At 33.7% G+C, this 12,870-nt stretch overlaps 1 protein-coding gene across 1 annotated transcript; it reads right to left on the bottom strand.

The window, feature by feature from the left end:
• Positions 1-2,870: 2,870 nt before the first annotated feature.
• Positions 2,871-6,956, bottom strand: LOC105766100 (uncharacterized). Its single transcript, XM_052631739.1, has 7 exons — positions 6,576-6,956; positions 6,387-6,467; positions 6,096-6,272; positions 4,666-4,836; positions 4,200-4,412; positions 4,032-4,120; positions 2,871-3,732 (listed from the first exon to the last, which is right to left on the bottom strand). Exons 1-7 carry the CDS (start codon positions 6,661-6,663, stop codon positions 3,073-3,075), a joined length of 1,479 nt encoding a protein of 492 aa, XP_052487699.1. The 5' UTR covers positions 6,664-6,956; the 3' UTR covers positions 2,871-3,072.
• Positions 6,957-12,870: the final 5,914 nt, after the last annotated feature.

The following is a 12,870-nucleotide window of genomic DNA, read 5'->3' as shown; positions in this document are numbered from 1 at the left end:
ATATTAAATCTTATTAAAATCATAGAATGTTTATCTAAAAGATAAACATTAAGATAATCACTTTAATATTAAATTAATAAAATACTATTAAGACAAATATTTAATTTAATTTAATATTAAACTATTATTTTTTTTTTTGAAATAGTTAATCTAAAATCAAATTATCTGGTGGAGTTCCAGCAGGAGTGTAACCCTTCCACTGCTGAACCACCGATGACCAACCACCACCATCATTGTAACACCCTATACCCAGCCTAGTCGCCAAGCCCGAATATGGAATGTCACACCATCATCTCATGTCATATACAACGAGTGAAAGTTTATTCTAAAAGAAACGTTTTTCAAATTATTATTAGTATAGGTTTTAAGACAATAATATTTGTTAGTTATCAATGTTACATGTTAACCATTCGTCAAGTAGTCGTATAATAATACTTGACGAGCATCCATGGTCCAAAGGATTCCGACGCCTCCACCATTCTTTCCTTTTCAAGTAAGGTCGCCGCTATTTCCTCCTTGTCACTATCGCAACTCTTCACAGATCCATCAAAAGGGCAAAGATCTCACACATGCTCGTACTGACCAAACAAAAAGCACACCATCGGTAGGGATTCGTATTCAATCCTCTGTTTCATTCTGTTCACCATAATTTGATAGACTATCTCAGTTAAAGAATACCGCCATTCGGGCAAACTGCCCCCTCAACCCATTGTCTGTTTTGAAATCTAACTTCGCAACTTTACCTATTAATCCTCCTATTTCTTCCAAGATTTGGCATTTGTAAAGAACCCCTAGTAGCCCAGGTAGTCGGATCCAATCCATAACAGTACTAGAGAATGGTTGAAGGGGACTGAAGTTTGGAGTTCACGGCTGAACCGTGAGGTATTGGCCAAAACAATCCATGGACCCTAAGTGAGAACCTTCTCATAGTCCTCCCTATTCTGAAATTTCACTAGAAAGTAGTTGTTTTCAACATCCATGAGTTGAAACGAATATGTTGGTTTCTAGAGACTAAAGATCTTGCTAGTAGAATATGCCAAATTCCTTCCCATTAATTTCACCACCACCGTGGTTTCCATATCCATTATCATAATTCTCTTTATCCAATCAGAAAAATTAATTGTTGGTATCCATTAACCATAGTTCTGGTGATGTCTCCCTCCTGAAATTCTATCTCCTCTTCACTTATAAACTCAGATGGACCTTTCCCTATCCCTTTATTCCTTCAGGGTGTCATCGGCGCAGGGGATGGATCCACGACCATCTCACTTCTCAAATCCGTCTCCACATCCTTGAACCTAACCTTTTTGGTGTTCTTGTCCTCAATTGGGGTATTGATACCGCCATCGTCAACCAAGTTTTTTGACATAATGCTAAACCCTTTCTTCTCTATTGTTTATTTTGTTAGTGTGGAGGAACTTGATTGTTAGCAAATTATAATGAAAAGCTTTAATTTTAAAGGAAATTGAGGAAAATAAAATTATAAATGGAAAGAAATATAGATTGAAGAAAGTTTTTAACTAAAATAATATTTTAAATTTATCCATATATTTAATTTTAATTAAACACTAGAAAAATGTGTAAAACTAATTAGTTCTACATAGTGCAAGTGGATCCTCCACTTTGTTACTTATAAAATTTTTATCCATTAAATATAATTTTGGAAAGTATTCTTAATAGATAAAATAGACATAGGTTGATATAAAATTTATATATAAATAAAATTATATTAATAAATTCAACTGTATTATTACTAAATTATTAATTGTACATTTGATTAAGAAATTATTTGTACAAGAATTATAAAAGTATGTAAAGCTACACTAATATAAAATTGAAAAAAATACACATTTTATAACTTTTTAATATTAATATTTAACAATTTTAACTAATCGAAATGATTTAAACCAAATATTAACACCTTTTAGTCCCAATTTGTTGCAATTAAAATAAATGCCTAACGCACGTGCAGCCTACACTTGTATGTCTTGATTTTCATTTCTCTGCAACAAAGTTGTTTCTCTTTTTTCTTTCATTCCTTTTTTCTTCTATATAATAATTTTGAGCACAAAATATAATGAGTACGACATTATTAATAGACATAAAATAGTGCAACAAACAAGATTAATGCTGCATTAAAAAAAGATTAATACAAGACATTAATACATATATCATATTTGTATTTATATAAAAAAATTTTAACCTATTCGATAATTTTGGTATGCTTATGCATAAAAATGAAATACAACTTGGATAAATCACAAGAGTGCTTATCCTAATTTTCGGTGATGCATTGGACACGCATTTCATGTTGATACCTATGTGACATTGTGTAATGAAAAGAATATATAATAAAAGGGAGTGATCTAAAACGAAATATTACAAGCTTATATAATTAAATTGGTATTTTAATATAACGAACAAAAGAAGCGATCCAGAATACTAGCATAGGCAGACATTTAAAATCTTGTATCACTTCAAATTTATGTCGTTTCATGTGTCTGAGAATCTACATTAGTTAAAAAGTAAGCATTAAAGTATTAATGATGGTATTGGAATACTTGTTTGTCTGTCTGCCTCATTTGAGGGATTGTAAGGTTATCAGAATTAATTATATGAATTGTGAGTATAACATGCGTCTATTATATAATAATAATCCTTTCCTAAACACTAAAACATTATGGATCTTCAACGGTCTAAAGTAAGATTATTGTTTTAAGCAATAAGCATACATTGTTTTTTAATTTTTCCACCAAAAAAGGGCACAAATCTTGAAATAATATGGGATCACGTTCAGTGCCAGTGTGCAAAAAGCCTAAAATGTGACTACTTTTAGCCATGTTTGTGAATTAAGAGAACATGCTAGAGAATGAATCAGAGAACAGAGAGTTTCATGATATTATAATACCAGTAGCCGTACAAAATTTAGGCCAGCTGAAAGTGAACCTTAAGTAACACCGAGCTGCACGACAAGACCAGACACAAATCTTGACTACTATTATATCCTAAATTTTTATGGACCAACATAAAGCTTTGAATGAGGTAAGAACTCGCAAAATCTCTGTTGTGTATTTAATAGCCACCACTGTAACCCAAATTTGACCGGAACCGGAAATTTTGATGATAGTACGTTTTGTCTCCATAATCGATCGGCCTTATGACCACAGCTTCACGCTTCCCTTCTTGATCTTGAACTGCTCCAAAAATTATCTCATTGGTTTTCTCATGGCTTTGCTCATAGACTGTATGTGGGGTAGACGTCTGATGGCGATGATGATGATGATGCTGTTTCTGCTGTTGCATATCAACATCCCATCCATTGTAGAAAGCCCGGCTTTGACGCAACTGATGGAGTTTGTCAGCATCTTTGGACATGAAAGGGTATGTTTTGCGTGGAGTGGGGTTTCGAGTATCAATTGATGGGGGATCATCTTCATCTGGTATGACAAAGCTCTCTTGTGCAGCCCACGGCATTGTCTGCTTCAGTTGTTGCTGGTGCTGGCTCTGATATTGATAGTTCGGTGGCTCCTTTCTAAAACCGGGAAGTACGCTTCTGAAAATTTCCAATGCAGAAACACCGCCATTGACAAAAAGCTTCCCGAGGGATCCAAAGAAGCCTTCTTCTTGCTTCTCTTGTTCATCTTCCGTCGGAATTAAAGGTGGCCTGACTGATTTCAGCGGTTTCTGATATGGACTCGATACAGTGGCATCTACTTTAACTGAATCCTGATCCTTCATGAGTATAGAACAAACTTTAAAAGATCTCATTTTCTTTTATAAAAGCAACAGAAACATCATCTAGAATTTCCAGTTAAAAAACAAGAATGTTTGCTGTTCTCATGTTGGGTCAAATTTTAATCTCAAAGCATCTATGCTCTTCTGTTATGGAACAAGGCTTATGATTGAGGGACACTCACGGAGATGCGATTTTTATATACAATATTCAGCCAAAGCAAAAGTCGAGTTAAAATATTCTAGAGGAGAATCATAGGTAAAGGATTTGTATATGAATAATAATACTGAATACTCACTTTCTGGGTTGATACAATGGTGCCCACTCTACGCTGCAGCAAAGCTAGCATGTAACCAAAGAAGCCAGCAGCAACAAGAACAGCAATTCCTGCAATGACAGATATTACAATGTGTAAACCCCCAATATCAAGAACTAATGAAGATCAAATTTAGGTGAATTAATTTACCAAGAGGAAAACCACTTCCATACTGATAGGCACAGTCATCAAAATGTAGTTGAATCTCTCTAATCGCTCGGTTTCCTCTATCTATCACAAGAAGAGAGCAACTGCTTCCGACATAGACTACATCAAAATCGTTAGAAAACTTTGCATCTTCACTTGGTCCATCTACATGTCCCCCTCCCCGGGTCAATTTCCCACCAGCAATTGTCGTAATACCTGAAGAGGATTTCAGTTGTATCAGCAATCCTTTGAGAATTTTAAGACATTGCAAAAGTTTAACATGATGACAAACACTAAGCTTGCCAAATAGTGATCCTATAAATAATTTTGAGAAAAAGAGGAAAATGTGATGCACAGAAGTAAGTAAGATGCAAGAAGAATGAAGGACATAAAACTTGCATACTTACGTCAAAATAACAAGTGATTAGCAATTCCTCTTTCAGGAAACTCAGTATTTTACATTGCTTACCTGCATCACTTATCTTCCTGATTGCCATGTTCATAGTGTCTGCAATATAAATATTCCCTCTATCATCTACTGCTAGCCCTTTCGGATGGTTCATCCTTGCCTCTCTCAGCTTCCCATCTACATGTCCAGGGTATCCTTCCGGGGATCCAGCAACCAGCCTTGGTCTACTATCTGCATTTCTCCCATAATTTAAATGAAATGTTTACAAGAAAAGACTTTTCTATGGACAACGCAAGACAAGCATGACTGGGGAATTGATTGAGTGAATACCAGAACCTTACATGTAATCAATCTTAATAGGGCTCTCTTACCAGAAACTGCCATCTCCCTAGCCATTTTTGTATTGGTATGCATGATCCCAATAAAGGAACACACTAGGGATCCAATTCAGTAAGAATAATGATCCCACAGCATATAGTTCATCATAAATTTGAGTAATACAAACAATTCACAAACTTCAGAATTTATTCATCAATTTACACTTATTTAATTATACAAACACAAACTATATATCTAAGTTCCAGAAATACGTTCAATGTTCTAATAAATTGTATTTTATTCCTATTACCCCTAAATTAGGTTTCATATTAGTAGCGATTTAAGTTCTAATTATCGTTCCTTGTACAGACTGATCTGCATCCCAGGTAACATCGTAATAGGGTAATACGCATGCAGTGCAGAGAGAAAAGAGTAACACGGTTGAGACATCACACAATGGACGGAATCTTTATCTTAAAAATTTTGCAATGACTGGTTAAGACATCAAAATAACCTAAGAAGAATAAAACTGAGTAGAAACACGATAAGTTTACATTCCATTGAACTTGCCAAACGTCTATGATATATACATTTACAGTTTACAGCATTCCCAAGTTACCAAGTTGAAAATGTTATAATCCTCAAAATTATTTAAATGCTCTTAGTGAAAGATCTATTTGTTTCCAATTTATTTGAAGAAAAACGTAACAATATTTTATAAAATATTGGTAGAACATCTGCACCATTCATCTAAGTTCTAACTTACAAATATTTCTATAACCGGCATCTTTCAAATATATGAAATGGAAATGCATTTGAAGTACATTAAAATGCTTGACAGATGAAACAACTTGCTCTAACTCTAACAAGACCATCAAAATAAAAAATTGCACTCAGCACTTGGACAATGGAGAATGTATGCCAACTCAGCTAAACGTGCACTGTCCTTTATGAGGCAGGTTCAGCAACAGGACTCACTGCCAACAGATGCAAATACCTCAACTTTTTCCATTAATAACAAGCCTTGAAACATTCAGTAAGAAAAGATCACACTAAAAAAACAAAGCATTACCCAAACAAGGCAAACAATTTGAATTACTAATGCAAATGCAACAAAAATTAACAAAGCCAACCATTTGAATAATACTACGAGAAAGAAGAAACCCACTTACACAGAGATAAAGAACTAGACATCCGATAAAGGTTGCTATTAGCAGAGTCCAAAATTAGCAGCTCTCCACTGGGCAAAATCTCAACAGTGTGAGGTTCAACCCCAAGCTTACTTCCATCAAACACAGTCTCCACAGTGTATCCACCCTCAAACTTCATCATTGGACGGCCAGTAATTGCTATACATACATAAAATACCATGGAGACCACCACATCAGATGCTAACCTCAAAGCCAAAAAAAAAGAGGAAATGTGGGTTTTAATTCTAAATTCTAATAGTCGGAGATCTTAACCTGTTTTAGTGGTAGCTTTGAGTGACCATAACCATTTCATAGAGGCAGACACGGCATTAGAGAAAACCCCACTTACGATCTCTGCAGGAACAAAGAATCAAATTCATTTTCCATTAAAGCAAGGATTTAGCTTAAATCTAGAAGCAGATCAAAATCAATGCGAGCTTTTTCATTTGTTAGGAAACTTACTTGCAGGTGAAGAAGTAGTAGGAGCTGAAGTGACACCTCCAAGAAGAAGCAAAAGAGCAATACCCAAGACCAACACATTTTTACCCATTTCCACTTCCACTCAAGCAAAAAAAAGAAAAAGAAAACCCAACAAAGAGCTCTTAGATATGAAAGGATATTCAAGCTTTACACATTGAGAAGAAATGCAAAACCCTATTCAGAATCTGGGACTTTTGCAGGAAAGTGAATGAACACTTTGAGCTAGAGTAAAACAGTGTGCTTTTCAATTTTTTTCCTAGTTTTTTTAATAACAATAGGAAAAGATGGTTCTTTTTCTTGGTTTCTTTTGAGACACCGTGAAGAGTAGAGTGGTGAGTAGAAGAAGAGGAAAGGGAAAGAGACAAGAAAAAGGGAGGAAAAGCAATAAGAAAAATTAATAATAATAAAGCAAAAGAGGTAAAGGGCACTCGCTGTGACAGTGAAAGAGAGAGAAAATAAACATGATGTGGTTATACCTGGATCTTCGTGTATTACTACGGGATTAATGTATTTTCATGATTTATAATTATATTTAATATATATGTTAAAATTTGATAGTATATCCTTTTAAAAAAATATATTTGATAGTATATAATTTTATATTATATCATGATTTATCATTTAAAGGAAATAAATTTATTAATAATGTATAGTTTACTTTAACCTGATCGAAAACTTTCAACTTTTAAAAGGATATTAATCTCAAAAGGATTAATCATTGTAAATGGTAAGATGAAAATAAAAATACATTAATTCAAAAATAAAGAAGATTTAATACATAAAGTATATACTTTTATTATATCAAATATTAATTTTAATATATTATATGTTTTTACTCTTTTTAAGAAATATTTTTACTTTTTTATATAAAATATGCTTTTGTTGTAAATATATTGATAAGTGGATATCCATAATTCCCTTAAATATATCCTATTGTAACCCTCAAACAATAATTGTCTATGACCCTTAAATTAATTATTTTATAACCCCTAAATAATTTATAGGGTATCTTAATGTCGTTCTTAATGTTGGTCCTTATTGTTTTTAACTTATGGTACTTGAAGCCCTATAAATAAAGGGTATGTACAAGCTTATTGTATCTTGAGCGTTACAGGCCTCTTGAATCTTCTATTTACCTACTTATTTATTTTTCTTTGCTTTGATTTGTTCTTTGTATGAAATGTGGCTTTATTCTTGTTTTCTTTCTTTTGATAGGAATTCTCTTGTTAAGACCCTATGAATCAATTGAAACTTGATTCATACCGTAAGCAATGATGATTCAATAAAACCTTCAAACTAAGTCCAAAGATTCTTTGAGTAAGAACCATTGGATCATCACTTATTCAATCAATAGAATAGATATAATAAAAAAAATACGAAGAAAAGAAAATCTTTCTTTCTCTCTTAATCTTTATATTCTTCTTTTAGTTTTATAATACGTTGTCAGCATGATCTTGCTCAGAAATAAAAATTCTTATGTGTTGAAGATTACACTTATCCTCCATGATTTTTCATTTGAAGCTTTAGACGCAAGATGCAAAATTTTGAATGGAGTTTTTGTTTTATGTTTCATATTTAGATTATTATTATTATTTTAATTCTTAATTAATTATGATAATTTTGTTTATTTTTTTTAATTTTTATATTTTAAGCACGTGAAAGATTTTATCTCTATTTAGATCTTGATCAAATGCAATTTTGTGTCAACTTTTGTAATAGCCCGTTTTTAGTGAAATTAAAATAGTGGTTTCAGGACCATAAATCTGAGGTCAAAAAATTTATTTTAGTATTATTTTGTGATCTACAGCATGACATTATTATTTTATAAAAATTTCATTAAGAAATTTTACCGTTTGTATGCTCAATTTGATGAAAAGGACTAAATCGCGTAAAGTGTAAAAGTTGTCTTCTATTAGCTAAAAGTGTTAAATAGCTATAGAAATTTAAAGTGGAGGTCCTTATGTGGTAATTAGACCATTAATTGAGTTAGTGGATGTGTGTGGCTTGACAATTATGAAAATTTTAAAGTTAGGTAAGGGTAATTTGGTAATTAGGTAAATAAAGGTTAAATTAATAAAAGAAAAAGTTATCATCTTCTCCCATTTTTCTTACCATAGCCGAAATTCACCATAGGAGAAGAGAAGAAATTTTTTTTAAGCTTTTCCTTTGCATGTACGTGTTATCTTGTCTCGTTTTTGTTGATTTTTATGTTTTTGGGATCGTTGTAGCTTAACCTAGCTTATTAGGGGACTAATTTGCAAAATGGTTTAAAGTCTAGGGTTTTATCATGAGTAAATTCTAGATTTTTTTGAAGTTTAATGGAAGAAAATGAATCTTTTTTGTTAATTAAACAACTTTTGTTAAGTGATTTTTAATGAAATTGCCAATTAGGGTTAAATTGAAAATTGAGTAAATTGTGTGGTAAATGTGTGAAATTGTGAAATGTATGGGCTGCTATGAGCATATATGTTATTTGGATAGGCTTGGGTGGGGTGAAATTGCATGAAATTTTATTTTATGAGCCTAGGGACTAAATTGTAAAGAAGTCTAAAGTATAGGGGCAAAATAGTAATTTTCCATAACATGATTTTTGGATTGAATTATATAGAATGAGGTTTAAATTAGTTAAATTTGATTATATAGATCAAGAAAAGCAACATTCGGAATTAAATCGAGGAAAAGACAAAGTAGTGGACTAAATGATCATTTTTCTCCGTATGAGTTTGAGGTAAGTTCGTGTAATTACATTGCGTATTTATATGCTTTAATTGAAATATATATATGTGGATTGTGTAATTACTATGTATAATTATCGAGCGCATAACCGGTGACATACGAAGAATACTAAGCCTCGTTTGAACCTTAGAAATTCGTAGGATACAAATGACATGTAGGGTTACCGATTCCAGCTCTTATGAGCTTACCGTTTATAGCTCGTATGAGCATACATGTACAAGAATTGACGAATTACAGTTCAGTACACCTTGTGTGTACTACCTGCGTATCTAACGGTATTCTAAGTGGTTCAATAGGCACAGTGTTGTTACGAGATTATACAAGTTCAATACGAACTAGTACATGTGAAATACAGGAAGTGGTGTATATATATATGTTTGACATATGAATACATGGCTAACATGGTTGATGATTTTTGTGTTAGGCTTTTGGGCCAATTTGAGTTGTATTATACCTAAATGATATTAACTAAATTATTGTTAGTTGGTAAGTTGTATTTTTAGTTATACGAACTTACTAAGCTTAATTGCTTACTCTATTTATTTTTCCATGTTTTATAGTGTTTCGGAAGCTCGTTCAGATTGGAAGTTTTCGAAGATCTCATCATATTATCAATCGCTATTTTGGTACTTTTGGTTATATATATTGGTTAAATGGCATGTATAAGTCATTTTGGCTTATGATAGCCTATATGTTTTGTTGTGTTTTAGCCATTTGAATTGGCTTGTATTGTAGATGCATTTTTGTCTTGTAAATATGTAAATAGCCTTATTGTATGTGGTGTCTGGTTGCCATGTGAATGTCTTGTTTGTGAATTGGTATTTTAGGTACCAAATAGTTGTAATTGATAAGTGGCATACATGTTAAGCTTTAGGCACAATGATGCATATATGTGTTTGACCAATTAGGTAGTTTTGGAGACATTGTTTGCATGTAATTAAATGGTAAATTGAGGTGCCTATGGGCATCATGGTTGTTGGTGATGATGGCGCATGTTTTAGGCTTGATTTTGGTTGGTTTGAATGCCTATTTATGATTTGGTCATATGCTAATTGATGTGTTTAGATCGATACCAATTTGTATGATAAATATGGCTTGGATAATGGCCTATTTTTGTCCACATGGGTAGAGACACGGGCATGTGTCTCAGCCGTGTGTGACACACGGCCAGGTGACACGGCCGTGTGTCCCCTGTAATTTCTAAAGGAAGCAAGTCAGTAGCTTCACACGGCCTAGCACACGGGCGTGTGGCTTGGCCGTGTGGCACAAGTCAGTATACCCTCCATTTTTCATAGGGCCTAGCACATGGCCTGACACACGGGCATGTGAGGCCATTTTGAGGGGTACACAGCCTGGCACACAAGCATGCGGTCTGGCCGTGTGACCCAAGTCAATGAGTTACACAAGAACGAACACGAGCTGGGACACGACCGTGTATCCCTATTTCGAATGCCCACACGGCTTGGCACACGGGCATGTGTCCCCTGCACCTTTGAAAATTTTTCTTCCAAAAAATTTCTTAAGTACTCGGTTTAGTCCCGAACCATTTTTAATGTTTGTTTTGGGCCTCGAGGGCTCGTATTAGGGACTATATGAGTGAATGTGATTGGTTTTTGTTTTGAATGAGAAATGAACATGAAATGTTTGATTGTTTGATCTGTAAGTCCGATAATGCTCCGTAACCCTGTTTCAGCGACGAATATGAGTTAGGGGGTGTTACAACTTTTATAGACTACTTGTAGTTTGTAACCTCTCCAACCCGACCTAGACGTTAAGCTCGAATTCAGATGATTATGTAACACCCCACCTGATAAAACCTTAGTGTTTGGATACTGTTTAGATAAATAAGGCAGATAAGATAGGTTTCAAATAGGCACAGTGTTAGAACTAGACTAAGTATAAACCCTTTGAGCATGCTTGTAATGCCTTGATGATGGCGAGCAATAGGTTGACACATAGTGATCAAGTAGTGTCTGGTTAGGAAGGATTCACCTAAAAACTTCGATGGCACATAGAGTGGGCGAAGCTTTGATATTTGAACATTGCAAGAATTTTGGAACAGGTCCTGAGAAGTCGAGATGTTAGATTCGACTAAGAGTTGAAGTTCAAAAGTACGAAAAATTCTCTAAAAAAAATAGGTTGAGATGGTACTACCCACCCAACGATGCTTTAACAGCCTATACCCGGCCTGGTCGCCAAGCCCAAATACGGGATGCCACACTATTGTCTCATGTCATATACAACAAGTAAAAGTTCATTCTAAACGAAGCGTCTTCCATTTTAGTCTTCGTATAGGTTTTACGTCAATTATGTTTGTTAGTTATCAATGTTACATGAAAATCATATAAAATAATCCTAAAAATGAGCGTTAACATGCATAAGGTCCATTTAGCAAAATTCTCAAAATGTGTCAATAGGTATCGATACTAACACTAGGGAATCGATATTTTCTTTAAGTGGTATCGATACCACCTAGAGAAATTATACCAAACTTGCATTCTATTTCTCGACAAAATCCTAAAGTCTCAAAAATTATCGGTACTTGTCGTGAAATATCAATACTTTAACCTCGAGTATCGATACTCGAGCAAAGGTATCGATACCAAATCTTTATTCTGATTTCCTGCACTTTTCAAAACATAGAGGTATCAATTTTAAAATGTGATTATTGAACCTTTGCTCCCAACCTAAAAAATGTAGCATACATAAGCAATTAATCCATTCCAATTTAGTTCCTAAACATCACGCATCAATTACTTCGACAAATAATCATTCAACGGTCTAGTTAATAGTTCAATATCGCAAAATTGTGTTCGAGCAAATAACATCAATTCATCCTCAAGTTCATGAACCTAAGCATAACAATAACATGTAATCCTTATAAACCGAACCAAAAACCAACAAAATGTCTAGAAGTTAACATGGCTATAAACAAGCCTACCACATTGCCTTGTTCCCCAAAACGTAAATAAATGTAGAACACATATGAAATAACAAATAGACTTGCTTGGATCACCCTCAGAACCACATCGTTCACACCAGTACACAACTAATCTGCAATGGTTAAAGAAGGGTGTCGGTGAGCTTAACAAGCTCAGTGAATTCTCAGAATAACCACAATGTAAACAATTCATCAAGCATTAACCTAACCAACCATATAACATAACCTCAACAGTTCCAACTCTAGTGTCATGTTATACTTACTCGTGCATTTTGACTAGTTCTTTTACATAGTAACATATTCACTTAAAAGCATATATCCTATTACACATATAATCACCTAACGTTCAAGCATATATCACAATATTCAAAACATCTTTATAAAAAAGTTGCACAATGGTCACATACTCATTTAGGCATACATCACATTACACATATATACATTTTAAGATAATTTGACACTTGAGCTATGAAACATAAAAGTGAGCTCTATCATTACTCATCGGATACATGGATCTCCAACACACCATGTAGACACATAGAGTCAAACATGTCCCAAAAGTGAAGCATAAAGCTAACACTCTCCTTATTTCCCTTCACA

This window comes from Gossypium raimondii, chromosome 5 (assembly GCF_025698545.1).
Source record: "Gossypium raimondii isolate GPD5lz chromosome 5, ASM2569854v1, whole genome shotgun sequence".
NCBI lineage: Eukaryota > Viridiplantae > Streptophyta > Magnoliopsida > Malvales > Malvaceae > Gossypium > Gossypium raimondii.
This window is presented reverse-complemented; position numbering and strand designations above follow the sequence as displayed.